This window comes from Kockovaella imperatae (assembly GCF_002102565.1).
Source record: "Kockovaella imperatae strain NRRL Y-17943 chromosome Unknown BD324scaffold_15, whole genome shotgun sequence".
Lineage (NCBI taxonomy): Eukaryota > Fungi > Basidiomycota > Tremellomycetes > Tremellales > Cuniculitremaceae > Kockovaella > Kockovaella imperatae.
The window spans coordinates 58383-81628 of record NW_019028955.1 but is presented as its reverse complement, the minus strand read 5'-3'; the positions used below and the strand labels follow the sequence as shown (position 1 = coordinate 81628).

Sequence of the window (23246 nt, the reverse complement as noted above, 5' to 3'; positions counted from 1 at the left end):
TGAGTCATGATGCTTTCCGCATCGTTGACTCGTGGCTCTTTTCAACTGTGACTCCGGTCTCGATCATCATCTCTCTCTCTCTCTCTTTCTCTCTTTTCCTCCTCAAAATGTATTCATAGCATCTGGTCTCTCAATACATCGGTCCTTCAGTCTTTCATATATCTCTGTTGTGTGTCTCTCGTCCTATTCCTCCACCACATATGCATTGCATTCAATGGTCTGCTCAGTGCAAACTTGATGATGTGATGACTCATCCGGTGCCATATTCTTGGACTGACAGGGATTTTTGGATCTAGGTATGATGGAGAGGTGAAGCTGGGGGGCAGATCTCGAAATTCCAAGAGGCCGATAAGGAGATTTCCAGTCGAACGCCGAGTCGTGAACTACGGACATCATCATGATGATGATACTACCAAGCGGTACAATGTCAACCTCATTCCCCCCTCCATTTTGATGTGAGCTCGCCGACCTTTTGATAGCCGAGAACCGGCTTCGTTCGTGACTCGTGCCTCGCTTTGTAAATAAATGGGGGAGAGATTGTTATCGGAATCCGGGCCATATATGATTGATTATGCATCATATAAGCGTGCAGCAGCAGTCGAGCAGCAGCAGCCATGGAAGCCATAGTAGCCAAAGTAGCACGTGCCTTCGGGCGACACCCCGAGGATATCCTCAGTTCTGGTGCTGGTTCGCATAACCCGGTTATTTGAAGAGAAGAAGAAGAGAAAAAAGTGCCACGCGCGTCTTCAATTGTGAGAAATAATCTTGTCATCATCGCATCGTCAGCACTGTGAGCCAATGCACATCAAAAGAGAATTTTGAGGCTCGACAGAGCAACTATATGAAGTGACCCCCCGGTCTTCCTGTCGCTCTCTCTCTCTCTCTTCCGCTCTGTTCACTTTCACACCAACATCGTCGACCTGCAAAGACACCTTTCGAGTCCTTTAGAGATCGATCCATTCAGCTGTCCAGAGAGTGGCACACGCCTCCACATCATTTTTGTGGCAGAACTAAAACTAAATCGTCCGGGTTATCCGCTCGATACGGCCGATTATTACTCCTCTCCCGCCAGGCCTCGTCCTTGGCTGGGAGCATCATCCCATCTCGTGCAGATCTTGTTCATCGTGTGAACACCATCCGCCCCTCTCCCCCCCACCCCCTCACCATGTCCAGATCTGAGGTGAGTCATCATGAGCGATGATAACTTGCATTTGTGACTCTTATTGACCCGCTAATCCCCCCCCAGTCCAACCACTCCACCTCCACTCCCACCCTACATGAGCCACAACGGGCTGCTCCCACCGCCATGCCCTCCAAATACCCTCCATCTACATCTGAACCCGTCGACTCGTACACGATCAAGAAGAGACCGTGGAGACGCTACGTGACACCTTTCGAAAACATTCTGAATCACAAGTACCCTGGCTCTGGTACGGATGAAGATCCATACATTATCGATTGGTTACCGAATGATCCTGAAGACCCACAGCGTTGGTCTCAATCCTACAAGTGGTTCAATATCGGTGTAGCGGCTATCGCGACGCTGGCCGTCGCTTTGTCAAGTTCAGCGTACACTGGTGGTATTCCTGATCTCATACGGCAGTTTCATGCCAGTGATGAGCTACTCATCGCCGGTGTCTCTCTGTTCGTCGTCGGATTTGCTTTTGGGCCTTTGTGAGTGGTGATCTCAACCTGTACCGAGGGCTATGATTTAACTCATTCCGTGTTTGCAGAATGTGGGCACCCATGTCAGAAGTATTTGGCCGTCGAATCGTCTTTATTATCTCCCTCGGTCTCATGACTGTCTGGCAAGCCGTCACGCCAGCTTCTCCCAATATCGCGGCCGTCATTGTATTCCGTTTCCTCGCTGGGTTCTTTGGATCCTCGCCTCTTGCCAACGCCGGAGGCACCATTTCTGATGTCCTCGATGCCAATCAACGAGGCCTCGGCATGGCCATGTTTGCCGCTGCGCCATTCCTTGGACCCTCCCTCGGACCCATCACGGGAGGCTTTCTCGGACTGACTTCCGGCTGGAGATGGGTGATGGGATTCCTTGCCATTTTCACCGGAGTTCTCACATTGGTCTTGATCGTGTTGTCAGCAGAGACATACGCGCCTTTCCTGCTTCGCAACAGAGCGGACACGTTGTCCAAGGCCACTGGAAAGCAATATCGATACCGTGCAGATGCGAAGCAACCCTTGGTCATCAAGACCTTGTTCAAGGGAGCGCTACTCAGGCCTTGGAAGTTCTTGATCTACGAAGTGAGTTACCATGTCTTCCGCACTTCAATCATCCATTGACACGCTTTTCCCCAGCCCATCGTCATGATTCTCACCATCTATACCGCTCTCGTCTACGGCATTCTCTACCTCAACTTTGCCGCCTACCCGATCGTCTTCCAAGAAGGTCGAGGCTGGAATACTGGTATCGGAGGTCTCGCATTCTTGGGTATCCTCGTCGGAACCATTATCTCTGTCCTTCTCTCCATCTTTTACATCAACCCGCAATACCTCAAAGTCGCCAAAGCTAAAGGTGGTCGTGCCGACCCTGAGGATCGACTGCCACCAGCAATCTGGGGAGGCGTCCTCATCGTCATCGGCATTGCAGGTTTCGCCGCGACTGATTCACCTAACATTCATTGGATCGCACCTATCATGTTTGGAATTCCATTCGGAACAGGAGTCATTGTCATGTTCCTTGCTGTCCTCAATTACCTTGTCGAGTCTTACTTAATTTACGCGGCCAGTGTGCTCGCTGCCAATTCTGTCCTTCGATCACTCTTTGGAGCCGCCTTTCCTCTGTTCACCTCATACATGTGAGTGTCTACCCTCAATTTCACCTCGCCGAATGCCCGACTGAAGTCCCTTTTTCTCCTCAGGTACAAAGCCCTTGGTGTCCATTGGGCCGCTGCTCTTCCTGGCTTCTTTGCCCTCGCTCTTATCCCTTTCATTGCCGTCTTTTACAAGTATGGAGCCAAGATTCGTGCAAACTGCAAATACTCCGCAGATGCCGAAAGGCAAATGGCAGCGATGATGGCTGCCAGAGCACAGCAAAACAAACAGGACGAGGAGGCCAATGCGGAATCCAGTGGATCGTCTGCTGAGACTGCAACCGGAGGAGGAGAAGCTTCGGTATCCAATGAACCTAAAACCCAGTCCGGACAAGTCAACGAGAAAACATCGTCATTGTCTGGCGACCCATCTCACCCCAGCCATCCCGAACATCCCGATCATCACGAATGGACCATCTACGAGATCTTGGCGGATAGAGATGAGATTGACATGAGGGATGACGAGCGATTAAAGCTCGAGGAGCTGCACGAAAAGTTTGACTATCAAAAGAAGAAGAACTGAAACGAATGGAGAGGAAACATCACACATACCTTTCAGTCAGAAGCTCGTTGAGCCCATTACGTCTCTAGATTTATAGTGGTTTCCCACTTTGTCGACCTTTACTGTTTTCAATATAGATAACTTGCATACCTGTATCGCGCAGACACGGGTGGTTGCTGCTGTGCACCAGGATACCTCATGAAGCAGCAGGTTGGGACTAGACCAATAAGCGAAAAAAGCTGCGAGAAAATTTGAGGTACCATCCTTCGTAACGCAGACTTGTCCGGTCAAGGTCGTTCAAACGCTTTTTGCATAAGAAACTATAATCTCGCTATGAAGGGAACGACGCTCATCAGTCTTCTCGTAAAGACTTGCACGTAAGGGCTGGGTTTTCCCGAGTCGCTTATGAGGTGGCTGGGGTTTACGTGTCAACTCTCAATTCTCAGAAGGCAGTCTCTTCTCACTCACGGTCGTTGGCGGACATCTTGGCGTGTCCAGCTTCGTTTTGAAGGTTTCCCTTGGTCTGTTGAGCCTTGTCACCAGTGATAGCTCCGACGATCGAGTCCTTCTTTCCCTCGAGTCGGTCACCGACACTGTATTTATGGCAATCAGCGATGGGATGCGATGCACATAGCGACTCATGACTCACCCCTCGGCGTATCCCTTGGCTTCAGCAGCCTTGATCTCAGCCTCACCCTTGGCGTGCTGTTCCTTTCCAGAGGTGGTGAAGGAAGAAGGCTCGCTGGATCCTCCGACGGCTTGGTATCCGGCCTCAATGGCAGATCCGACGAGTTCCTTGGCAGATCCGACGATCGAGTTGACCTGATGATGCCAAGAGGAGGCCGGCCAAAGGGATGCGCATACAAGTCGGTGATGGGTTGGAATGATGAAAGGTTGAAATTTGAACCGACCGGGAAGTCAGGATCAGCCCAGAGATGAGGGTTCAAGTCGAGATTCATTGCAAGAGAAGAGAGACGATAGGGATGGGAATCGAGTCAGAACGCGGAATAACAACCGTCAGCTATGGCTCTAAAACGATGACGAACGCGCCTGCCCGGCGGCGGCGAGAAGATTGGGGGCGACGTGTAGGTGAAATGAAACCAACCTGTCCGTTGAGCTTCGAGGGTTCGTTGCTGGAAGACATGTTGTGTGTGGATGAGTGTTGGGTTGGGTTGTTGTGTTATGAGAAGAATGTAGCTCGGTCGAGGTGAGAAGAAGAGAAGAGAGAAAGGGGCGTCCTGGAAAATGGGCTATATACATACTTTGATTTGATTAGCCGCTTCAGTTTGAGGGTGACGTCATTTTACAGGATTGCGCAACTCCATTACGTCGATGGCGAGGGGGAGGCAATTCAGATACATAAAATCTATGCATAAGTGGGCGTGGGCGCGTGGGTGTGGTCTACCAAGCCTCGGCATCTACATCCCCAGAGTCTGGCAAAGCAAATTGATTATTGACCCAAAGGGATGAGCCAGAAGGCAAGAACATGCTGGCGAGTCTAAGTGTGAAGAAATAGCATCAGCGAGGGAGGCCTGAGATGTCCAACCGCCCACGCTTGATGGGACTCACTCAGGAGGCAAGAATAACGAGTCCGAACCGTCTTGTGGCAGTCCAAGATCTGTAAAGTTCTGCGCACAAATCAAGGTCAGACAGAACTCTTGCACCTTCAGCGGCCCCCTCTCAACCACTCACACCATCCTGTAGCCAGACAGGTAGGTTGCTTGGACTGAACTCGTCAGGTGGAGCAAACCCGTCCAATGCGCCAAAACTCCAATCTATAGCTCCAGCATCATTATATTCGCCATTACCCATCTGAGGCAGACTGAGCAGGCTTTGTAATCCACCATCTATGTCCATGGCGCTCATACCCGCGTTGACATTGGTCGACATGGACGTCTGGTCTTGAGCTGAGTCGGACGAGAAATTCGTGTGTCGGGGCGTGCCGGGCACAGTCGACAAGGCTCCGGTTTTGCGTCGGAAATTGGCAAGCATGAGACGAAGAGTGAGAGCGTACCGTTCAGCAAAGCATTCGGCCGAAAGCAAGTGTGCGAGCTCCGACACTTGAGAGATAAGGTTGGGCAGGGGCATCGCAGACGGATAGAGGATGGCGCTGAGAGAATGTCAGCACGGAACAACGCCAGCTCGTCAAGTGCTTACATCTTAAGCAGGAAAACAGCCGCAAAGGCGACGGATACGAGTTGATCATGTGTAGCATCTGTCGACTGATCAGCAGCGGATTCTCCTTGGGAATCACCCACACTTCAGATGCGCCCTGAAGTTTCCCGATCGAAGGAATATCTCCATAAGTCTTACAGCAGCGTCTTTGGCCTGGAAAGCAAGTTCTCTCTGATCACTCGGCAGCTGGGAGCAGCATCGTCAGCTGCGCAAGTCTAAACGCTCAATCCTCGACCGACGTACCTTATCCCACTGTGTGCCACTGAGGGCGACACAGACAGTCCACATTTGAGCATAGACCAATTCGGCTTCGAGCAACTTGACCAAGACGCTATCCGCGTCGACTTTCTGACGCTGGATTGTGTTCCACTCATCGTACCATCCCTGCATGTCTGCGAACATGCGTTTGACGAATGAGATGGTCTTGTGATCGACTTTGCCATGCAGAGGTCGTAAATGGTCCCATACTCGGACTGCGAGATCGGTGTCAGTATAATCAGGCAACTTGACTCACCTCGCAGATTGACCAATTCGACTCCTGCGATCAGACGAATATCAGTTTCGGATGCCATGGGATGGTCACTGTGCTCTTTCAGCTCTGTACCCCAAAGTCAAGCTGCCGCATGCTTACAGTAATAGCCTGGCGTGTCGGACATATGACTCGTCGTTAAGAAGCAGAGGCTTGCCAGTGCCTAGACTGACACTGGAGGGGGACATAAGCTGGATCGCTACGAGAATCTATGGATACTAACAGGTGATCATGCATGTAGCAGTTGAGCCAGATCCGAGCAGAAACAACTGGATGTCATCAAACTCCGCATCCGCCCAGGTATCAAGCATGCTCACCTAAATCCCGCTCCTCAGCCTCACTTCTCGGTCGAGTAGGTTCCGCGGCCAACGTGTCCAGCGCTCGATGCAAGTTCATATCGAGAGCTCCTCGTAACGCATGTCTGATTTTAAATGGTCAGACTCATACGTATCTTGGCCTGAATCCATGCTCACCCGCAAGGCATCCAACCATTGGCAGACCAGACACTCAATATAAGCATTGCAGCGACGGCTTCTTTGCGGACAATGGGACCGAATAATGTCGACCGGGCGATACCTTGGGCTTCTTCTAAGCATCTCTGGAAAGTCTGACCTAGTGGGCCTGCGAGGCGTCAACCGGACTTCTACTATGACGTGTTTCGACATACCATTCCCTGCCCTAATCTTCGCCGCTACAGCTAGCAAACCTAGAAAAGAATCAGCAAAGTCGTACCTAAATGGCTGGTCCGAAGAGAATGCCCACCGTTCGTGGAGAAAGGCGTCCTTTCGATATACGTCTCATACGTGTCGTATTTCTTGTCCCATAACGGCACAAAGTAATGGCACCCAGAGAAAAAGCTAGACGCACATGTCAGGATGGCATTTCTGAGCGGCTGTGTGTTACGCACATATCCCATAGCTCCCTCGCCTCGGTTTCCGATACCAGTCCCTTCGTCACGACATCCGGGAAAGGGTTCCGCGGTGTCGGATCAGGCTTCGTCTTCTTCTTCATTCGTAATACTGGATCTTTTACATCCATACGGACTCGTTTACGTTTGGTCCAAATGGCGTCCGATGACTGTGGTATATCTGAATCTCGACTATTCTCCCCTTCGGCCGACTCGTTCTTCCTCGACGAAGCGGCTTGGTCAGCGGCATTGGCCAAGGCTTGTAGTGCTTGAATCGGGGCCGTGAGGGAGTCTCTAGGGAGCGATGTATTAGATTCGGCAGATGGTGATGCGGCATCTCCGTGTGATTGAGTGGGCGAGGGAGGAACAGACGGAACTGGGATGATCCCGTAAGTGCCAAAGACATGATTGGGAGGAGCGAACCCCGGCAATTTGGGAAATTCCTTCCGTTCTTTCCTCTCTGTGTCGACGCTCGGTCCACCTGTCCGACCTGCAGCAGTGTTCTGAGGAGATGTAGAGATGGCATCTTGGAGGTAATTGACCATTGAACTCAGGGGTCCTGCTGATATGTGTGGCGGTGGAGGGGGCATGGAATTGAACATTTCAGGTGGAGACACGGAAGTGTGGAAGATATTAGATGGAGGTAGACCGCTAGGTGTTCCGTTTGAGGAGCCTTGCGGGAAAAAAGTGACAGAAGTGGGTGTTGTGGATAAGTTAGAGGGTGCAGGCAGCATGGACAAGATTTGTTGAAGCTATGTGAATGTGCCGCTTCAGCTTGGCCCTCGCAGCAATGCCGTACTGTCAAAATCTCACCGCTGACTGTATCTGGTTCTGACCATGAGCTAGATCCCTGACGCTCCGCTCAAGGTGTAAGACGCGACTGCGAAGTGACATGAGCGATGGCAATGCATGCCTGATTGTGGTGCTTTCTTCGTACGGAACTCACCCCTCCGCCTCCGTTGGGAAAGCATCGCCAACAGCACTCCCACGTCGCCTGGATGCCCTATCTGAAGTCTTCTCGAAAATACAAGGGATCTTGTTGGCCAGACATCGTCGACATGAATCGCTAAGTCCAGAAGGATCAGGCTCGCACCGATTCTTACCTTTGCGACCTGGGAACAAGTCATCGATCAAATGGGCTTTGATACTGGAACGGACCGGCTCAAACTTACACGCCGAGCATGCTTTGCTTCCCCGTTTGGCTGGTATGCCACCGCCTGAAGCCTGTGCGGAAGATCCGACACTGTGTCTCGGATTCTTCCCTGCCATTCCACCACCTTGAATCGACTCATCTTCTGAGTGATCGTCTCCTCCTCCGCCTCCTGCGCGATGATCGTACATGCTTGTAGAGCCTGAGATCTCACTCCTGGAGGGTTTGGTATCCTTTGAATAATGATCCCCTCCTATACTCTTCTCCAAGTCGTACGACCCGTAAGGTCCACGTCGGTTGAACCCTCCCGCATCCATCATTGTGCTTGTCGTCGGTGAAATCTTCTCGGCTGAAGACCTTCCAGGCCGATAGAATGAGTATTGTTCCATCAGTGCACCATTTGGACAGGACAGCAGCAGGTTTCAGTCGGTGGGTAACAAGGCTCCTCTTGGACTTCGATGAACCTTGGAATCGTTCGATATGGAGACCCCTCGATATGGTGGAGTTGAAGGTATGTATGTACTATTGTCCACACTCACACACATTATGCATTCCGTCGTCGGCCCCGGTCAATTCTTTGAACTAGAAATTTCCACTTATGGTAGATATTTGGGGTCATCCCGGCGGATAACGACCGGCCCGCTTTTCCCGGGGCTCGAAGAGCAAAACAGTATCAACCGAAATCCGAGCGCGCAAATTGCATGCATCCTATGGCAGCGAGTCACCAGGTAGCGATGATTGAACCGAGTATTCGGAACCACGAAACGACAGGTATGCGTCGCCTGAGGGACTCAGGGTATCTAGGGTCTCGAACCGGGAGACCTTGCCAACGCAGTGGAGCGTAGGAATTCTGCAAGATGTTTGGTTCTCAAAAGGAGATCGACGTGAAAGGACGCTCAGTCTACAAAGGAGAGGCTCAGTGGAAAGAGTTTTGGAGCGAGGGATGGGCTTGCAGTATTTTGATTGCATGCTCAGTGATCGATGCAACGCCACTGAGGACTCTCGCATACCTTGATCTACTCGAGCTTGAATTCTAACTTGAACTGAAGCTTTCAGCAGCTCATTTCCGGGCGCAACGCAATTCGTCGCGCATTCCGAAATCCAGTGCAGCTCGAAAGAAGTTCCCAGCGTCTCACGGTGGAGGAAAAGGATAATTCGCTATGGGTCAGAGGTTTTCTTCTCACCAAGGCTATTCAGGACCGCAGGCGAACCGAGTGAGTGTCTGCCTACAATGATCTCGACAGTCATCCCCACTTCGAATATAGAGCTGACTGGGCCCTTCGTGAAGCGAGAACGAATCGAGATAAGTCCATTGCCAGCACCGCCTCCGCTCAAGTCCGTCCGCTTCGGACAGGCGCCACCGTGAGTGCTTTACCGACCCTTCGGAGATGATCTGATAATGCTCGCCCAGTGCTTGGGAGTTTTACCGCAACGCTCCGACTTGGGATAATATTGTCAACACCCAGTTTTCTGCCAAGTATCCCAAAGTATCAACGGGGCCTCATCCAGCTTATATGCCTCCGCCAACTGTATCACCGACTAGTCAGGGCACATATTATACTTGGCGAAGGTGATCAATCGATTGCGGCAACGAAGCGCATTTGCATCATCGAAGGACAGACTGTCTTTCCGCTTTACCACTCAAGAGTTGCGTTGCGAAGTCTGCCATCACGGTTTGATGTCTTTGCCAGTGTCACATGAAGAGACACTACCAAGCCTTCTTTTCCTTCCCCTCTACTTTCGCTGCAACCTCTACTTGCCCCTCTACACTGTCCTCTGCTTTGTCCAGGGAAGTACCTCCCGTCCTTTCCACGGGCCATACCCAAATCACCTTGCTATTGTAATCCCCAAACCAGTTCAGCTTCAGTCCAGCGTGCATCAGTGTCTCGCCAGACGCCACCAGACTCTCTCCACCCTCGATGTCTACCTGATACTCGGTGCGAGGGTCCAACCCTTGGAGCATAAGCGCCGGTGCCAACAATGTATTTGTATGATAATATAGCTGGAAAGCGAGCACGACGGAGCTATCGTCGTCCGTTTTGATATACTGTACGGCGGGCCAATTACTCTCCTCGGGTAATGCTAATCGATATTGATCGCCTTGAATGACATATGGGTTGACACGTTCCGCCAGATCGATTAGAGCTGGAAGCTTTTCCCTCTCTTCTCTAGTCAAAGCGTCCGGATCCAGTTCCAAGCCGAAGCCTCCACCCATCATGGCGACATGAGCTCTGAACTCGATAGGTGTGGATCTGCCCGTCATCTGACTTGGACAAGCGGCAATATGACAACCCATAGCGGAGGCAGGGTACGCCAACGTGGCGCCAAATTGAATACTGATTCTCTCCACTGCGTCGGTATCGTCTGACATCCAACTTTGGGGGAAATAGTACAGGATGCCAGGGTCAAAGCGGCCGCCTCCGCTTGAACATCCTTCAAATAAAACCGTAGGGAACCGATTGATGATATCGTTGAAGCAGCGATACAGTCCCAACATGTACTTGTGAGCCGTGGCCGGTGAGGGCATCTCATGCAGATCCCGATTCTTGTCCCATTTGACGTAAGTGATGTTGTACTTGCGCAACAGATCACAGATAACTTCAATGATGTAGTCCTGCACTTCGGGTAGAGCGAGATTTAGGACAAGCTGGTTCCTCGTCTCTGTCCGCGGGTGAGATCCAGCGTGTAGGACCCAGTCAGGGTGCGCTTCGTACAGCTCTGATTCGCGGTTCACCATTTCAGGTTCGACCCAGAGTCCAAATTTGAGATTCGCCTTTCGGTTCAAAGGTCGAATATCGTTGACACGGGATATAAAGGCGTCCAAGCCGTTCGGGAATCGTTTGGGATTAGGCTGCCAATCACCCAAACCTGCATGATCATTCTCTCTGGGGTGTTTATCTCCGAACCATCCGTCATCCATCACGTACAGACTGACGCCGAGTTCAGCTGCAGATCTTGCGATTCCATAGAGTCTCTCTTGATCAAAGTCGAACCCGGTGGCTTCCCAGTTATTGGCCAGGACAGGTCGTGGCTTCAAAGCGTAGGATGATCGGATCAAGTGTTTTCGATAGAGGTTGTGCAAGGATCTCGACATGCCTCCGAAACCTTGCTTTGGTTCGTACACCACACAGCATTCAGGTGTGGAGAAGCTTGTGCCTGGTCCGAGTTCCCACGAGAGATGCAATGGATTGAGACCCATCAGAACTCTGGTAGTTCCCGGAGTGAACTTTTCCACCTCGACACTGAATGATCCCGAGTAAATCAAGCTGAATCCATACGCTTCGCCCGTGTGTTCGGTTGTTGACCTTGGACACAGGCCAAGGAAAGGGTTATGTCGAGCGGATGAATAACCCGAGACACTTTGAAAGCTGGAGGGAGAAAAGGACGATGAGTTCGGCTGCTGTTTTCAAGGGCGATTGTGATCCTACTCACCCTTGCGTTCCAAAATGAATAGGACGACGAAGCCTGTGACATTCCCGGCCCCAATCTCCATGAAGTTGGGTCATGTCCCAATCCTCATTGATCGGAACAAAGTCCAGACAGAGACTAGCCGCCCGCTCAATGATGACGGCTTGTGAAGACTTGTTGGAGAGGGTGACGCTGCGAATAATCGCATTGTATTTGGGAAAGATACTGTATGTCAAATCGGCATTGATCTTCGAGTAAGGATCGTGAAGGTAGACAATCAATACTTCCACTTCTTCTCTTGATCCAAAAACCACCGGATGACTCGACGAACTTGGTTTGCCTTTGACGATCCGATGGTGAAAGTACTGAAAATCGCTAACAGTGTGACCTTCAGCGTGTCGGATGTGGATGGAGGGCAGACGACAATCCCCACGCCCTATATCTGCAAATTCGAATCTATTAGGAAACGTCCCTGCACCTTGACCTGGTGCTCCAAAATGATCCAAGATCAATCGTTTGGAAGTCTTGTCGACATGAAATCGGTAATCTACCGATTCCCCGCACAAGGCGAAATGGAGATCCTCAGTGATCTGGATGCCGAGGTGTCGTGGCGCCATTTTGTCTCCTATAAAGACATACGTCAGCTTATGATCATGGTTCTATATCCCCTCACTCATACTTGTCCCTCGGCGAGAGCAGCCTACAGCAGCGATTGAGGGATGCGAAGATCAGATCTACGAAAGAGCGGGGTGGGCGGGGGGGTATCTTAAACCTTTGACCCGCTCGTTGTGGGCGACCTCCACTATTTTCAAAATGCCACAAATGCCGTAAATCATTCAACGCGCGAGCATTTTCATTTTCGCCACGCGACCGCGAGAGAGATTTGTTGTTGAATGAGACATACAGACGCTGTGCGTTCTCGTTCTATACACCTTCACAGTGTCGAGCAGCGTAGTATACTGTTCTAGGAGGCGTAGGATACAATGGACGAGCTCGATGTCGAGACTTTTCTCAGCAAGCTCAGAACAGCAGGTGAGTGTTGGCCACAATAGTGCAATGCCTGAATTGACTCGACTGGTGACAACAGATACTGAGAAGAAGGTGGATCTGATACAGGAATTTACAGATAGACTCGGGCAGACGGACATTGTGAGCTTCAGACATAATGATTGGATTACAGCGCGCTGACAGCGTTGTTAGCTCCCCGAGAGCACCTTTGATGCACTGACTCTAGCCATTGCACCCCTTATTCGGACGTCGTCAAATCAACTCTTGGCCGTAATCTTGACCTCGTTCCTGCCGTCGTACATTCCCCACATTTCAACAGACACCTCGTCAAGCCAGGTCAATCTACGAGTCGCTCTCAATCAATTCCTCCCTCCCTCTTTGGAGAGACTCAATGACCCTAAGGAAAGGGTTCACGCACCCGCTGGTGTATGTGTAGGACTCCTCGGCAAGAAATGCTATCAGGCTGAACCTGCTGGTACTGCATCCACTGCGCCTATTCCGCTCAAAGGGAAGGAGAAGGAGACCCTAGTGGGATTCTGGGAGCGTCACGTCAAGGATATCATGGCTGTCAAAGGGAAAGCCTGGCGAGGCAAAGTGGAAGGGATGAAGGTGATCTTGGAGTTGAGAGAAGATAAGGATAGTGGATTGCCTTTGAAACCCTGGCTTGGGACGTTGGTCGATCTCTTGGAAGATTCGGATAGTCATGTGAGGGATCAAGCGAGAGAGGTCAGTGGAGCGATTCCCCCGGATCTGCCGTAGCTCTCGCTGAACGTCGTCGGCAGACACTCGTAGGCATTCTAGCCCCAGCATCCACACCGCCAGCCGCGAAATCAGAAGTCAAAAAGCTACTGTCTGCCAAAGGCACGAGAAAGACGATAGCCGATGGGATCTTGGCCCGAATCTTTGCCACACCTGGAGTGGCTGCTTCCTCAGCACCAGATCTCGCAGGCGACGATGCCTCGAGCGCTGGGGGTGGAGGGCGATCAAGAGCTCCCACACCTCTTGGGGATGAAGTGGCGGTTGTTCATGTGAGTCCATCACGTCTGAGAGTCGCTGATCCTGTGACAGATTGCCAGTGCCAAGGATATGGACCAGGAATGGAGCAAGATGGCAGTCCATTTTCAAGGCAAGGAAACGGAACATAATTGGGGACCTAGAGAAAAAGCCATTATCCGGATCAGAGGCATGCTTAGGGGTCATGCGTATCAGAACTACCCAGAAGCTTTCCTCCTGGGCTTGAAGACCTCGATGATTGATGGTGTCTCTCGGACAGTGAGTCGGATCAAATGGCAATAAGTTGACCGCTCCACCAGCTGCTGAGTCTGCGTACAACTGTCGCTCAACAGTCTTGTGCGGTCATACAGGAGCTCGCGGAGTATCTTGGATCGGCTTTCGACCCCTTCGTTGAGAGTCTCTTGGCTGTTCTCGGCAAGATGGCGTGAGTAATCAGCATATGGTACAGAGCTCGGCTGACAGGATCAATCAAAGCGGCTTTACCAAGAAAATTATCGCCGAAAAGTCACAGCGTGCACTGACATCCATCATAACCTATACGACATGTCGACCACACATCTTCATATCCCACATCACGGCTGGGCTTGGCGAGAAGAATGTCCAAACGAGACAATACTGCATTGCACATCTCAAAACATTCCTCGATACGCATGCGAGCCGATCGAAAGTCCTGATCGACACCACGCCTGGCTCCTTAGGTCAACTCGAGGATGACGTGAAGAGAGCTTTGGCAGATACAACTCCCCAAGCCAGAGAAATTGCACGATCTGCATTCTGGAGCTTCGAGGTCCTCTGGCCAGCCAAAGGCGCGGAAATCATGAGCAAGCTGGATCCTATGGCTCGCAAACAATTGGAAAAGGCGGATCCAAAATCGTCTGAAGGCGTCAAAAGTCGTGTTGTTGCGAGTGTCAAAGGTCCCGCGAAGCGCCCATCAGTCATCGCTCAATTACTTGCAGAAAAGAGGAAAGAGAAGGCGGCAGAGGCGACTGCGAGCAGACAGGAAACGCCCCGGACAGTCTCTTCACCTGCCGGCGTAGGCTTCTCGCGCTCGGTTTCGGATCAACAACTCTCGTCGGGATCACCTTCCCCAGTCTCACGGCCACCTGTCGATCGAACAATAACTTCTCCGCCGAGGGCCATGCCTGCTGCGGCGGCCAGTGTGAACGGCGGATCGCCTTCGGGCAGTCGTCTACCTCGAGCTATTGGCTCGCCAAAATCTCCACCGAGGCACTCCATCCATCCTCGATCGCCGTCACTCAGTCACCTCCCATCGAGCCCGATATCACCTGCATACCCTCATTCCCCACTACGGACTCGGAGCACTGTCGAGTCCGGCATGAGATCACCGGGCTCAAGCAGCGCTACATCGGCCACGGGCACTCATACACTGAAAACGCCAGTATTGGCACGAGCGCCGTTGCCAGCCTTTGGCGATATTCAGAACGGTTCGAACGCCATTGGATCCAGTCCGAGTCACATGAAGACTCCGGGCATCGATGGCTTGCCGCCTGACACTCCTGGCATCGACCCAGAGCTTCAAGCGCAGGCCGATCAAGCTGTACAAGCTGCGCAAAAGTTGTTGGATCTCGACGACAGCGATCTAACGCCGGCCTCGAAACTCCCCGTGACGCCAGCCAGACCTCCCGACACTCACACGAACGGTCATTACACCCAATTCCGAACGCCCGCCACGGTGTTCTTGAATGGTCAGCCGAGATCTGGACCAGCAGTATGGGAAGACTCCCCTCGACCTGAAAGTGTTACACCGCAAATGTTGAGCAAGCTACGAGAGAGGAAACATGAGCAGTCTTGGTGGTTGAGGCAGAAAGTTTTGATGGATCAGGCGTCGCCATTACGGGAAATGGGCACTCCTTCCAATATGGTTGTTCACCGTTCAGCCGATGCGTTGACAAGTGGACCGGACGCCGTGACCATGTTGGATCTCCAGAAATTGTGCCTCTTTGCGAAAGACCACCCTGTTCAAAAGACTCCAGACGAAGATGATCGTCAAGAGGCTCTATGGGTATGGGATGGAGGGGCATTGTTTGACACGATCGCCGATGGTTTGCTGGCAATACTGGACCCTTCTGTCGATCTGAAAATTCTCGAACAGGCCTTGGTGTTGCTCTGGGAGCTGGTCCAGAATCAGTGGACCCTATTTGAATCGAGAGAGATGTCTCTTTTGGACGCCTTGTTCCGCTTGCGCGGGCACAGAAACAACACGGTGAGTTGGCATCGTTGCGGCGAGATGGAAAGTACCTGATATTACCTTCAGGTCCTCGAATCGACAAATTCGTTGATTTCTCTCTTGGTGGAGATCAGTGACCCCATCTACTTTTTGTCCATTCTCAGGGGTTCATACGATCGATTCATCGCTCAACATCCTTCGCCAGAGGAGCGCTCGAGGTCGAACGGTAAGGGGAATGGGTCTGCAGTGCACGATGTAAAGACTGCCTCACATGCGAGAAGTTCTGGGGAGCTTTTCGGCTTGACAGCCTTTGGGATGTGTTTCAAGTACTTGCCTCGGGAAGCGGCGCGGATCGAAGGTGCCAAGTTGGCACCTGTTGTTATGCAGGTGAGTGAGGATCAAAGAGGCGGGCGCATCACCGTGTCTGACCGCTAGGCTTGACATTTAGGGTCTCGCCTCGAAAACGATCACTACTCGCCAAGCTGCCAACACGATCATCTTGGCTATCCAAGCTGTGCTCGTCGACGCTCAAGCCACAGTCGCTTTATTCCCTGAACTTGATGATGTTCAAAAGGATCTCGTCTTTTATCTGATGGACAAGAATGGTGTTCTTGGTATGGATCATTCGTCTGATCACGAATCGGCACAGGGTCCCGTTGAAGATGGCAAAGAGGCTCTGGATGGCAAGCTGGTTGAATTGCTAGGAAAAGGAGTGAGGAGTTGAAGGACTTTCTTTGGGAGGAACGATAATAAAATGTATCTATACTAGTGCTACGTGTGTATGCATCTCGCCATAATCGCTGCTTGAGGGTTGATGAGTCGTGTGCTGTTCTCTCACCGAACCACGAATCATGAATACGTCTATCCTCACATGATAACAGTCCTGAAATGGTGCCTGAACCAGGATACTGCCACATGGCCAAAGGGGAGTTCGAAAATGACGTCTGATGATGTTGTCGCTGCCTGTTGTCGCTGCTGCTGCATAGTAGATCTCTCATGTCTCGTCGTGGTCGATAGGATCGTATGCATGTGCCTATGGCTGGTAGATGAGTCTCGAGATCGTGATAGCCAGTTACATGGTTGCAGGCAGCCAGTACAATAATAAAAGATTGGAAGAAACATAGGAGGGCGTCACAGGAGGCAAGTCCAGGCCTTTGAGAGAGGGTTTCCCGTTGAAAATCCACACATTCCGTTCATCTCGTTTTACCGTGTTCATTATATTTGTTTGTCGTCGCGAGAGCCCTGCGGATGGGATTCCAATCATGGTGTACGATACCCCCACATCTCTTTGAAGTTCTCAGTATGGACCTGATATGGACAACAGACATTATCACTACCCCTCTTGAATGGGACATCATCTGACTCAATTCGTAACTTTCAATCGAGACACATTCTTTCCTCTTCCCCCCTCCCCTCAGGCATCCTAGAATCAAGACTGCACACGTTCAAGGGGGTCAACTACGAATCTGAGCTCGTCGCTCGATCATCATCAGCTGTGTTAGCGCATACACAGGAGTGTCTTGGGTCTAGCCTACCCCCCCTTTGTTGACAACTTACAACCACTGGTACGGCACAATCAGCAGCACGTCGATCAAACCAAAACAATTTCAATCGTCATCATCCACCAATCCAATAGGCATTGTCGCTTTATCATTTCATTCATCATCATCATCATCATCATCATCAACAACAACAAACACACCTCACAGCCAATGACTTGAGATCACAAAGCAAGGTATACCCATCAGTGCATAACAGCAAGTATAAGGGGTCCCCTCCTTTTCATCATGGCTGCTGCAACGCTTCACCCTTCTCCCGTTCCTACTCCTTCTGCGACCTCGACCTCACCCCCTGCGTCTCCTTTTCCTGCTTTCCCTCGCTTACCATCCGGTCAATCTATCTCGCGGAATGCATCCAGTTCTTCTTCACGTTCAACAGCGTCCAGTAGCTCGTCACTTGTCGCTGCACCTATCCGTCCTCCACCTATCGAGACGCGAACAGCAGCGACTCCGGGAACCAACATTCAAGGAATCTCCAGGCCGGGCAGTGCAGACCCAGAACATTCTTCATCACCTACAACAGGCAAGTATACGTCTCCTAGACTAGGAGCAGGGAGAGGCATCTACCGAAACGGTCCAAGATCAAGACAACAGCAACAACCAGAGGCTCCAATGATCGCTACATCGCCTCTAGCGGGACCCTTTCATCGTGACAGACCAAATACGGCACCTACTCCCGGAATGTCACCCAGTACACCCAAGACCAGCCGATGGAGGACCGTAGAGACCGAACGAGGCTCACCATCTCCATCGCCAGGTCCTATCCGAGTGACGGTTTCACTTGATAATACAGAATCTGGACCTTCCTCACCTATGCCCCAGTATCCTCGCGGGAGAGCTGGTATGCGATCGATACCTTCTTCACCAGTCGGTTTCAAGGAGGATGGACCAAGAGGCAAGGCGAGGACGCTGAGCGCAGATCGAGATATCTCGCGGGACAGGGAAAGGAGACAAAGTCAAGCTTCTGCAGCTTCGTCTTCCACATCAGGAGGAGGGGGCTACAGGAAGCCTTCGTTACGAGATTTCGTTTTGGGCGAGGAGCTGGGCAGGGGCAGTTACAGCACGGTGAGTATGGCTTGCCATCCACTTACGGGGCGGAGCTGAAAGCTGAACACCTCTGCCAGGTTTACGCTGCCACGCCCGCATCCACCACACACTCTCCCGGGACACCACGCGGTGCACCTAGAGAATACGCCATCAAGATCATCAACCAGGCCCACTTGATCGCGGAGAAAAAGGTTAAATACGCCATGATTGAGCGCGATGCTCTCATACGATTGGCACAACCTTCCAGCTTGCCTCACGCTGGTTCCTCCCGCGGACACCGGCGTGGCATGTCTGGATCAAGCAACACTGGGTTCGTCAAGCGCAAGTCGAACAATTCAATGGCCGGACCCAAACGAGAGACTACGCCTACAACTCCTGGTCAACCCAAATTATCCATTTCGACGGAGCCCGCCAGCGTAGGGTCTATCGGTTCCAATTCATCCATCTCGCCCACCATCAAGAGCTCTGCATTTGCTGGAAGACGGCCGAGTCGTTCTGCTGAACCACCTGAAATGGTTCCTGAGAGATCAGAGGAGAATATCCTTGATTCTCCAGTGGAAGACCTAAGATCGACAGCCCCGTCTCCAGTGAGGGAGGAGGGGGATGTGTCTTTGCGAAGATACACCAATGAGACTGTCAGGCCTGCTGGCACAGGGAACGACGATACGCCTGGACCGTCGACGACGCTACAAACGCCCGATGCAGCTAGCTTTGGGAACAAGACAAGACGACGCCGTCAGAGTCTGGCGCTGAGCGAAAGATCAACCAAGTCAGGTCGTGGAGGCCACGCTCACCCTGGTATCATCCGTCTCCACTCGACGTTCAACGACATGATGAGTCTGTGTGAGTGGTCTGCACGCTGATAATCAGATCGTCAGCTTACGGGTCAATCAGATTTTGTCCTTGATCTCGCGAAGAACGGTGAAATGTTAGGATACATCCGAAAGGTGAGAACTGAGGTAATGATGGCTTGACTGACTGGATTCCAGTATGGTTCTCTGGATCTCGAGTCTGCAAGATACTATGCAGCGCTGTTGATCGACACGATTGAATTCATGCACGACCGAGGTGTCATTCATCGGGATCTGAAACCCGAAAAGTGGGTCCCATCTATCTCCACAGCTAGGCTGACAGCTCCCCAAAGTATTCTTCTGGACGCTGAGATGCGGACCAAAATCACCGATTTTGGCAGCGCAAAGATCGTCACTGATAATGATGAGGCCGAGGACAACGAAAGCAAGAAGAGGTCTTTTGTAGGCTCAGCAGATTTTGTCAGTCCTGAAGTCCTTAGAAATGATCCGGCTGTCGCTGCGTGAGTCTGCAGGGACACTGTTGAGAGTATACGTCTCACTCTGCAAATAGGTCAGATATCTGGGCTTTTGGCTGTATCCTCTATCAGCTTTTGGTCGGCAGACCACCTTTTCGAGGCGCCACGGATTACTTGACATTTCAGAAGATTCTCAAGCGGGAAATGGAGATGCCTGAAGACATTGATGAGGAAGCGAAGAGCCTTCTTTATCTCATTTTGGTGAGCAAATTCACGAAGATGCAAGCTCGCCGCTGACCCTCTCACAGAACCTCGACCCAAACGCTCGACCCACTCCAGGCGACATCAAAGCTCACCCGTTTTTCGCCGATCTTGACTTTTCAAATATCTGGAACATTCCCGTGGTCACCATGCACACTGGTATCACCCGACCGGTCATTCCGAGCTCCAACCCCACAGAATCTGACATTTGGGCTGTGTTTGATGAGGGATCAGATGGCGAATTTGACGAAGACGAGAATGACGATACGATTCCACAAGCTGGAAATTCAGCCATGCTAGGCAGGCAGCTGTCAACCGCATCGAAGAACCGATCATCCACCCGATTCGACCATCGAGCAGCCGCCAAAGCAGTTCAGTCGGTCGACGATCCTTCGACTGTCAATCGATCATCGAGATTGAGTGCAGGTAGCTTTGAGCCTCCTCGATTCTCCTGGGCGGATGCACCCTGGCGAAGAAAGCACAGAGGTCTGTCGACGGGAAGCAGGAGTGCCCGCACGAGCTCGAGCTCGAGTGCGAATCGGACTGCGTTATCGGGTCTTCTTGAGACGATGGGCATTGGCTCATCGAACACGGGATCAGGATCTCCGGGGACGATCACCGGGTCAGATAGGCCGGCAGCAGTGTCGATCGTGACGCCTCAGGACTATGGTGGAGCAACTCGGTCGTATTCGATCGCTGGACAGGGCAACACGCTCGAACAGAGGGAGCCTCCTTGGTGAGCTAACGCCTTTCTTAGCGAGCACGTCAAGCTCACATCGTTCTTTCAGGGCCTCGCTTCTTCTGCCGAGGGAGAAGGTGGTCTTCTCGTCTATCGTCAGCGCTCGACCAGTCGCCAGTGCGTCTACAAGCCTCATCCCATCGTTCTTCCTCAAGGCGTCCAAGGCCCGTCTCCTCGTCTTGACGGACCTTCCCAGACTGATAGAGATAAAGGATGAGCAGATGAGCGTCTCAGGACCAAAGATCAAGTTCGAAGTCGTCTTCGACCGCGCTGGCAATGACGATCCGGCATCGCCTTCAGGTCAAGAGCCTCCTGTAACATTTGCAGACGTCAATGAGAAGGGCTCGAGAGGCTTCATTGTAGCTTCCGTGAGTGGATATCAGAAGTTTCGTGTCAGAGTGTCAAACACTGACAGTCTTGAATGCAGAGCGGCGAGAACGTCCAGTACGTTGTTGATTCAGTTGAATTGAGGAATCAATGGCTCCAGGCCATCAGAAGCTCGAGAGGATAGGGGCAGGATACACTACATGCTTGACATTGGTAGTAAGAGGGCGACCGACCGTTATTTGCATTTGTAAACTTGCACGGCGCCATAGCAGGTAATACGGTGATGACCTGGTTGATGTAATGAAAACGCATTCGGTTCCATGATAGATGCTTTGGAAAAACACCGTCCGAAAGGCAGTCGCGCAATTATTGATCACCATTATTCCAGCTTGAATGTGACATTCGTACCTTGTTCAGTCTCACGCACTGCGACCATGTCCTCGTCGCAGAGCCCAAAGCTGCCTGCGGCGCCTGTCGCTCCTCCGGCTCCTGTATCTGTCTCAGGCTCGAATCTGACCGGTCCGAATGCTTTCCAATCTGTCCTCCCAATGGTCGATAATCTGTTATCGATCATTTCTTCACAAATCACTTCAGCGAACCCGCCGACTGGTATTCAAGCGGCAGAAGCAGTGACCAGCGAGGTGAGTCAGGGCCTCAACGACCACGCGTGTCATTTAGCGTCAGATCCAGCGTCGGTCTCTGGTCGCTGTACATGACACTGTGTGCTTGGGTTCATTGTCCACTGACTTGTGGGGTCTTCCTTCCCTCATTTTCAGGCTAAAGAATTGGCTCTCGCACTTGGACGAATGAAGACTGCGGCGCAGAGTTTACCCGGAGGAGAGTATAACACGTCTCAAGTGGAAGAAATGATAAGTGTGTTGAAGAAAGAAGCGGAGAGGAGGCGGTGAGTCGGATTCTAGCGGTTATCTTTCGAGACTAGATGGGGAACACTTGGGGACCTTTTGCCCGACCAGACCCTATGGTTGACAAGTACTGATATGTTCCGGCAGGGAGATCCTGCGCCGTCTTGTAAAGCCACCAGTGGCGAGCATAGAGACAGTTGACGTTTAGAGCCTTCACAGACAATAGTTGTAATATAGATCAGGGGCGCCGGCTCTCAAAAAATGACAAGCGTCGCCTGTCCCATGTATTGTTGTAACAGGGCACGTTGTCGCTATTGCAGTCATGTCAGACAATAACCAGGCATATTGATGAACCGTTCTGGAAGAGTCGAGCTTTTGTTGCATGAGACCCAGAAGAAAAATCTATATCGACAAGTTCTATTGCCAATGAACAACGACACCGGCTCAAAGGTCTATAACACCCTCCGATCGGTTTCACGCTATACACAGATCGCCTCCTGAGCTCCATGCGTCTGTGACTATTGCATCCCTTGACCAGGCAGTCCATCTACGCATCAGCAGCCTCCTCGACAGCTTCTCCAGACTCGGCAGATGGGATTCGGTTGATCATTCGCATAGCGACTGAGCAAGGGAGGCAAGGCATCAGCAGAAAGTTTCCACAATTCAAAGTGAAATACGGGGACTGCTCACTCTGTTTCAACAAGACCCTGTCGTGGAGTTGACTTTCATCTGAATTGACTTTTCTCATCTCGAGTTCAGCCTCAACGTAAACGGTTGATCTGCGGGGGGGAAATGAATCAGCCAGCAGCTAGCATGCGAGGCTTCAGATCGTGCGACTCTTTCTCACCCCTTTCCGACCCGTTTCAGGAGAGCGTGTTGACCCTCGTTGAAGGAAAAGACGTTATGCCACGAAGTGTGGCCTTCAACCCATTCTGATTATTCCCAAATGGCCATTCAGCATTTTAGGTCCAAGAGTTAAAAGCTCAAACGGACTCACGGCCATCCTCTCCCTTGGTGGGAGGGGTTTGGGTAGCGACAGTGTACCTGAAGGGATGTATGAGCTCTCCTCGTAGCTTGCATTCTTCTTGAAGCTAGGATCAGATTCTCACAAGTAGTACTCCTTGCCACTGGTCGACTATTACGTTGAATATGGGATCAGCTCACAATCCCATGTGTTGTCTGAGACCTGCCGGGACTTTTGGCCCAACTCACTGTTCTAGCAACGGGGTCCGCTCCGAGTCTTCCGATCAAAGTAAGCTTGGAGAGATCCTTCGACGCTGGCGAGCTGGAGAAGGCCTGGAGGAGAAAGCACAACAAGAATCAGATGGAAGAGTTCATGAACACAGATTATTTCGACGTGCAACTTTAAACAGCACTCGGGTGGTTGCCAGAGAGCTCGTGCTGACGTTACTTACCCTGGCCAAAGTACGAGTGACGGGAACAGCACGGATGGGGAGCATTGTGATCTCGG

General features: G+C 51.6%; 8 protein-coding genes across 8 annotated transcripts; 4 read left to right on the top strand and 4 right to left on the bottom strand.

Moving 5' to 3' along the window:
• The first annotated feature begins 867 nt into the window (after positions 1 to 867).
• On the top strand, positions 868 to 3638 carry BD324DRAFT_636722 (putative transporter). The gene is made up of 5 exons (XM_022016930.1): positions 868 to 1180; positions 1247 to 1674; positions 1734 to 2262; positions 2317 to 2816; positions 2880 to 3638. The coding sequence occupies exons 1-5, from the start codon at positions 1166 to 1168 to the stop codon at positions 3352 to 3354; spliced, it is 1947 nt and encodes a 648-aa protein (XP_021868407.1). The 5' UTR covers positions 868 to 1165; the 3' UTR covers positions 3355 to 3638.
• A 98-nt stretch (positions 3639 to 3736) lies between these two features.
• BD324DRAFT_610164 (hypothetical protein) lies at positions 3737 to 4477 on the bottom strand (the record flags this gene model as incomplete). Its single annotated transcript, XM_022014192.1, has 4 exons — positions 3737 to 3747; positions 3802 to 3926; positions 3983 to 4155; positions 4439 to 4477. 4 exons carry the CDS (start codon positions 4475 to 4477, stop codon positions 3737 to 3739), a joined length of 348 nt encoding a protein of 115 aa, XP_021868406.1.
• A 198-nt stretch (positions 4478 to 4675) lies between these two features.
• Positions 4676 to 8625, bottom strand: BD324DRAFT_636719 (hypothetical protein). The gene is made up of 17 exons (XM_022016929.1): positions 8117 to 8625; positions 7891 to 8056; positions 7758 to 7824; positions 6945 to 7696; positions 6800 to 6894; positions 6705 to 6743; positions 6511 to 6658; positions 6355 to 6458; positions 6261 to 6306; positions 6140 to 6211; positions 6023 to 6090; positions 5752 to 5981; positions 5592 to 5694; positions 5491 to 5548; positions 5026 to 5443; positions 4903 to 4961; positions 4676 to 4831 (listed from the first exon to the last, which is right to left on the bottom strand). The coding sequence occupies exons 1-17, from the start codon at positions 8481 to 8483 to the stop codon at positions 4735 to 4737; spliced, it is 2889 nt and encodes a 962-aa protein (XP_021868405.1). The 5' UTR covers positions 8484 to 8625; the 3' UTR covers positions 4676 to 4734.
• A 1177-nt stretch (positions 8626 to 9802) lies between these two features.
• Positions 9803 to 12119, bottom strand: BD324DRAFT_583945 (putative alpha-galactosidase C; the record flags this gene model as incomplete). The annotated part of the gene is made up of 2 exons (XM_022013647.1): positions 9803 to 11462; positions 11527 to 12119. The coding sequence occupies 2 exons, from the start codon at positions 12117 to 12119 to the stop codon at positions 9803 to 9805; spliced, it is 2253 nt and encodes a 750-aa protein (XP_021868404.1).
• Positions 12120 to 12405: 286 nt separating this feature from the next.
• Positions 12406 to 16515, top strand: BD324DRAFT_594485 (clasp N terminal-domain-containing protein). The gene is made up of 9 exons (XM_022013834.1): positions 12406 to 12534; positions 12590 to 12651; positions 12703 to 13236; positions 13293 to 13538; positions 13579 to 13782; positions 13824 to 13948; positions 13999 to 15748; positions 15800 to 16099; positions 16161 to 16515. Exons 1-9 carry the CDS (start codon positions 12486 to 12488, stop codon positions 16434 to 16436), a joined length of 3546 nt encoding a protein of 1181 aa, XP_021868403.1. The 5' UTR covers positions 12406 to 12485; the 3' UTR covers positions 16437 to 16515.
• An 880-nt stretch (positions 16516 to 17395) lies between these two features.
• Positions 17396 to 21270, top strand: BD324DRAFT_636704 (hypothetical protein). The gene is made up of 10 exons (XM_022016928.1): positions 17396 to 18336; positions 18396 to 19161; positions 19213 to 19265; positions 19308 to 19417; positions 19463 to 19630; positions 19681 to 19846; positions 19894 to 20582; positions 20635 to 20749; positions 20798 to 20953; positions 21013 to 21270. Exons 1-10 carry the CDS (start codon positions 17500 to 17502, stop codon positions 21094 to 21096), a joined length of 3144 nt encoding a protein of 1047 aa, XP_021868402.1. The 5' UTR covers positions 17396 to 17499; the 3' UTR covers positions 21097 to 21270.
• On the top strand, positions 21271 to 22115 carry BD324DRAFT_636703 (hypothetical protein). The gene is made up of 2 exons (XM_022016927.1): positions 21271 to 21553; positions 21689 to 22115. Exons 1-2 carry the CDS (start codon positions 21347 to 21349, stop codon positions 21818 to 21820), a joined length of 339 nt encoding a protein of 112 aa, XP_021868401.1. The 5' UTR covers positions 21271 to 21346; the 3' UTR covers positions 21821 to 22115.
• Positions 22116 to 22322: 207 nt separating this feature from the next.
• BD324DRAFT_653398 (hypothetical protein) lies at positions 22323 to 23235 on the bottom strand (the record flags this gene model as incomplete). Its single annotated transcript, XM_022018652.1, has 7 exons — positions 22323 to 22396; positions 22466 to 22554; positions 22623 to 22707; positions 22773 to 22819; positions 22885 to 22910; positions 22988 to 23071; positions 23191 to 23235. 7 exons carry the CDS (start codon positions 23233 to 23235, stop codon positions 22323 to 22325), a joined length of 450 nt encoding a protein of 149 aa, XP_021868400.1.
• Between the last annotated feature and the right edge of the window lie 11 nt (positions 23236 to 23246).

Excerpts from the sequence above, each read along its gene's own strand:
- BD324DRAFT_636703 (XM_022016927.1), top strand. The coding sequence starts at position 21,347 with ATGTCCTCGTCGCAGAGCCCAAAGCTGCCTGCGGCGCCTGTCGCTCCT. Across the intron at positions 21,554-21,688 it reads CAGAAGCAGTGACCAGCGAG|GCTAAAGAATTGGCTCTCGC; the intron begins GTGAGTCAGGGC and ends CCTCATTTTCAG.
- BD324DRAFT_636722 (XM_022016930.1), top strand. Across the intron at positions 1,675-1,733 it reads GGATTTGCTTTTGGGCCTTT|AATGTGGGCACCCATGTCAG; the intron begins GTGAGTGGTGAT and ends CCGTGTTTGCAG. Across the intron at positions 2,263-2,316 it reads GGAAGTTCTTGATCTACGAA|CCCATCGTCATGATTCTCAC; the intron begins GTGAGTTACCAT and ends GCTTTTCCCCAG.
- BD324DRAFT_636704 (XM_022016928.1), top strand. The coding sequence starts at position 17,500 with ATGGCTGCTGCAACGCTTCACCCTTCTCCCGTTCCTACTCCTTCTGCG. Across the intron at positions 19,266-19,307 it reads TGTTAGGATACATCCGAAAG|TATGGTTCTCTGGATCTCGA; the intron begins GTGAGAACTGAG and ends ACTGGATTCCAG. Across the intron at positions 20,750-20,797 it reads TCTTCCTCAAGGCGTCCAAG|GATGAGCAGATGAGCGTCTC; the intron begins GCCCGTCTCCTC and ends ATAGAGATAAAG.
- BD324DRAFT_636719 (XM_022016929.1), bottom strand. The coding sequence starts at position 8,483 with ATGGAACAATACTCATTCTATCGGCCTGGAAGGTCTTCAGCCGAGAAG. Across the intron at positions 6,459-6,510 it reads AATGGTTGGATGCCTTGCGG|ACATGCGTTACGAGGAGCTC; the intron begins GTGAGCATGGAT and ends ATTTAAAATCAG. Across the intron at positions 5,549-5,591 it reads CTTCAGGGCGCATCTGAAGT|ATGCTACACATGATCAACTC; the intron begins GTGGGTGATTCC and ends ATCAGTCGACAG.
- BD324DRAFT_594485 (XM_022013834.1), top strand. The coding sequence starts at position 12,486 with ATGGACGAGCTCGATGTCGAGACTTTTCTCAGCAAGCTCAGAACAGCA. Across the intron at positions 13,783-13,823 it reads TTGATGGTGTCTCTCGGACA|CTGCTGAGTCTGCGTACAAC; the intron begins GTGAGTCGGATC and ends CCGCTCCACCAG. Across the intron at positions 13,949-13,998 it reads GCTGTTCTCGGCAAGATGGC|CGGCTTTACCAAGAAAATTA; the intron begins GTGAGTAATCAG and ends GATCAATCAAAG.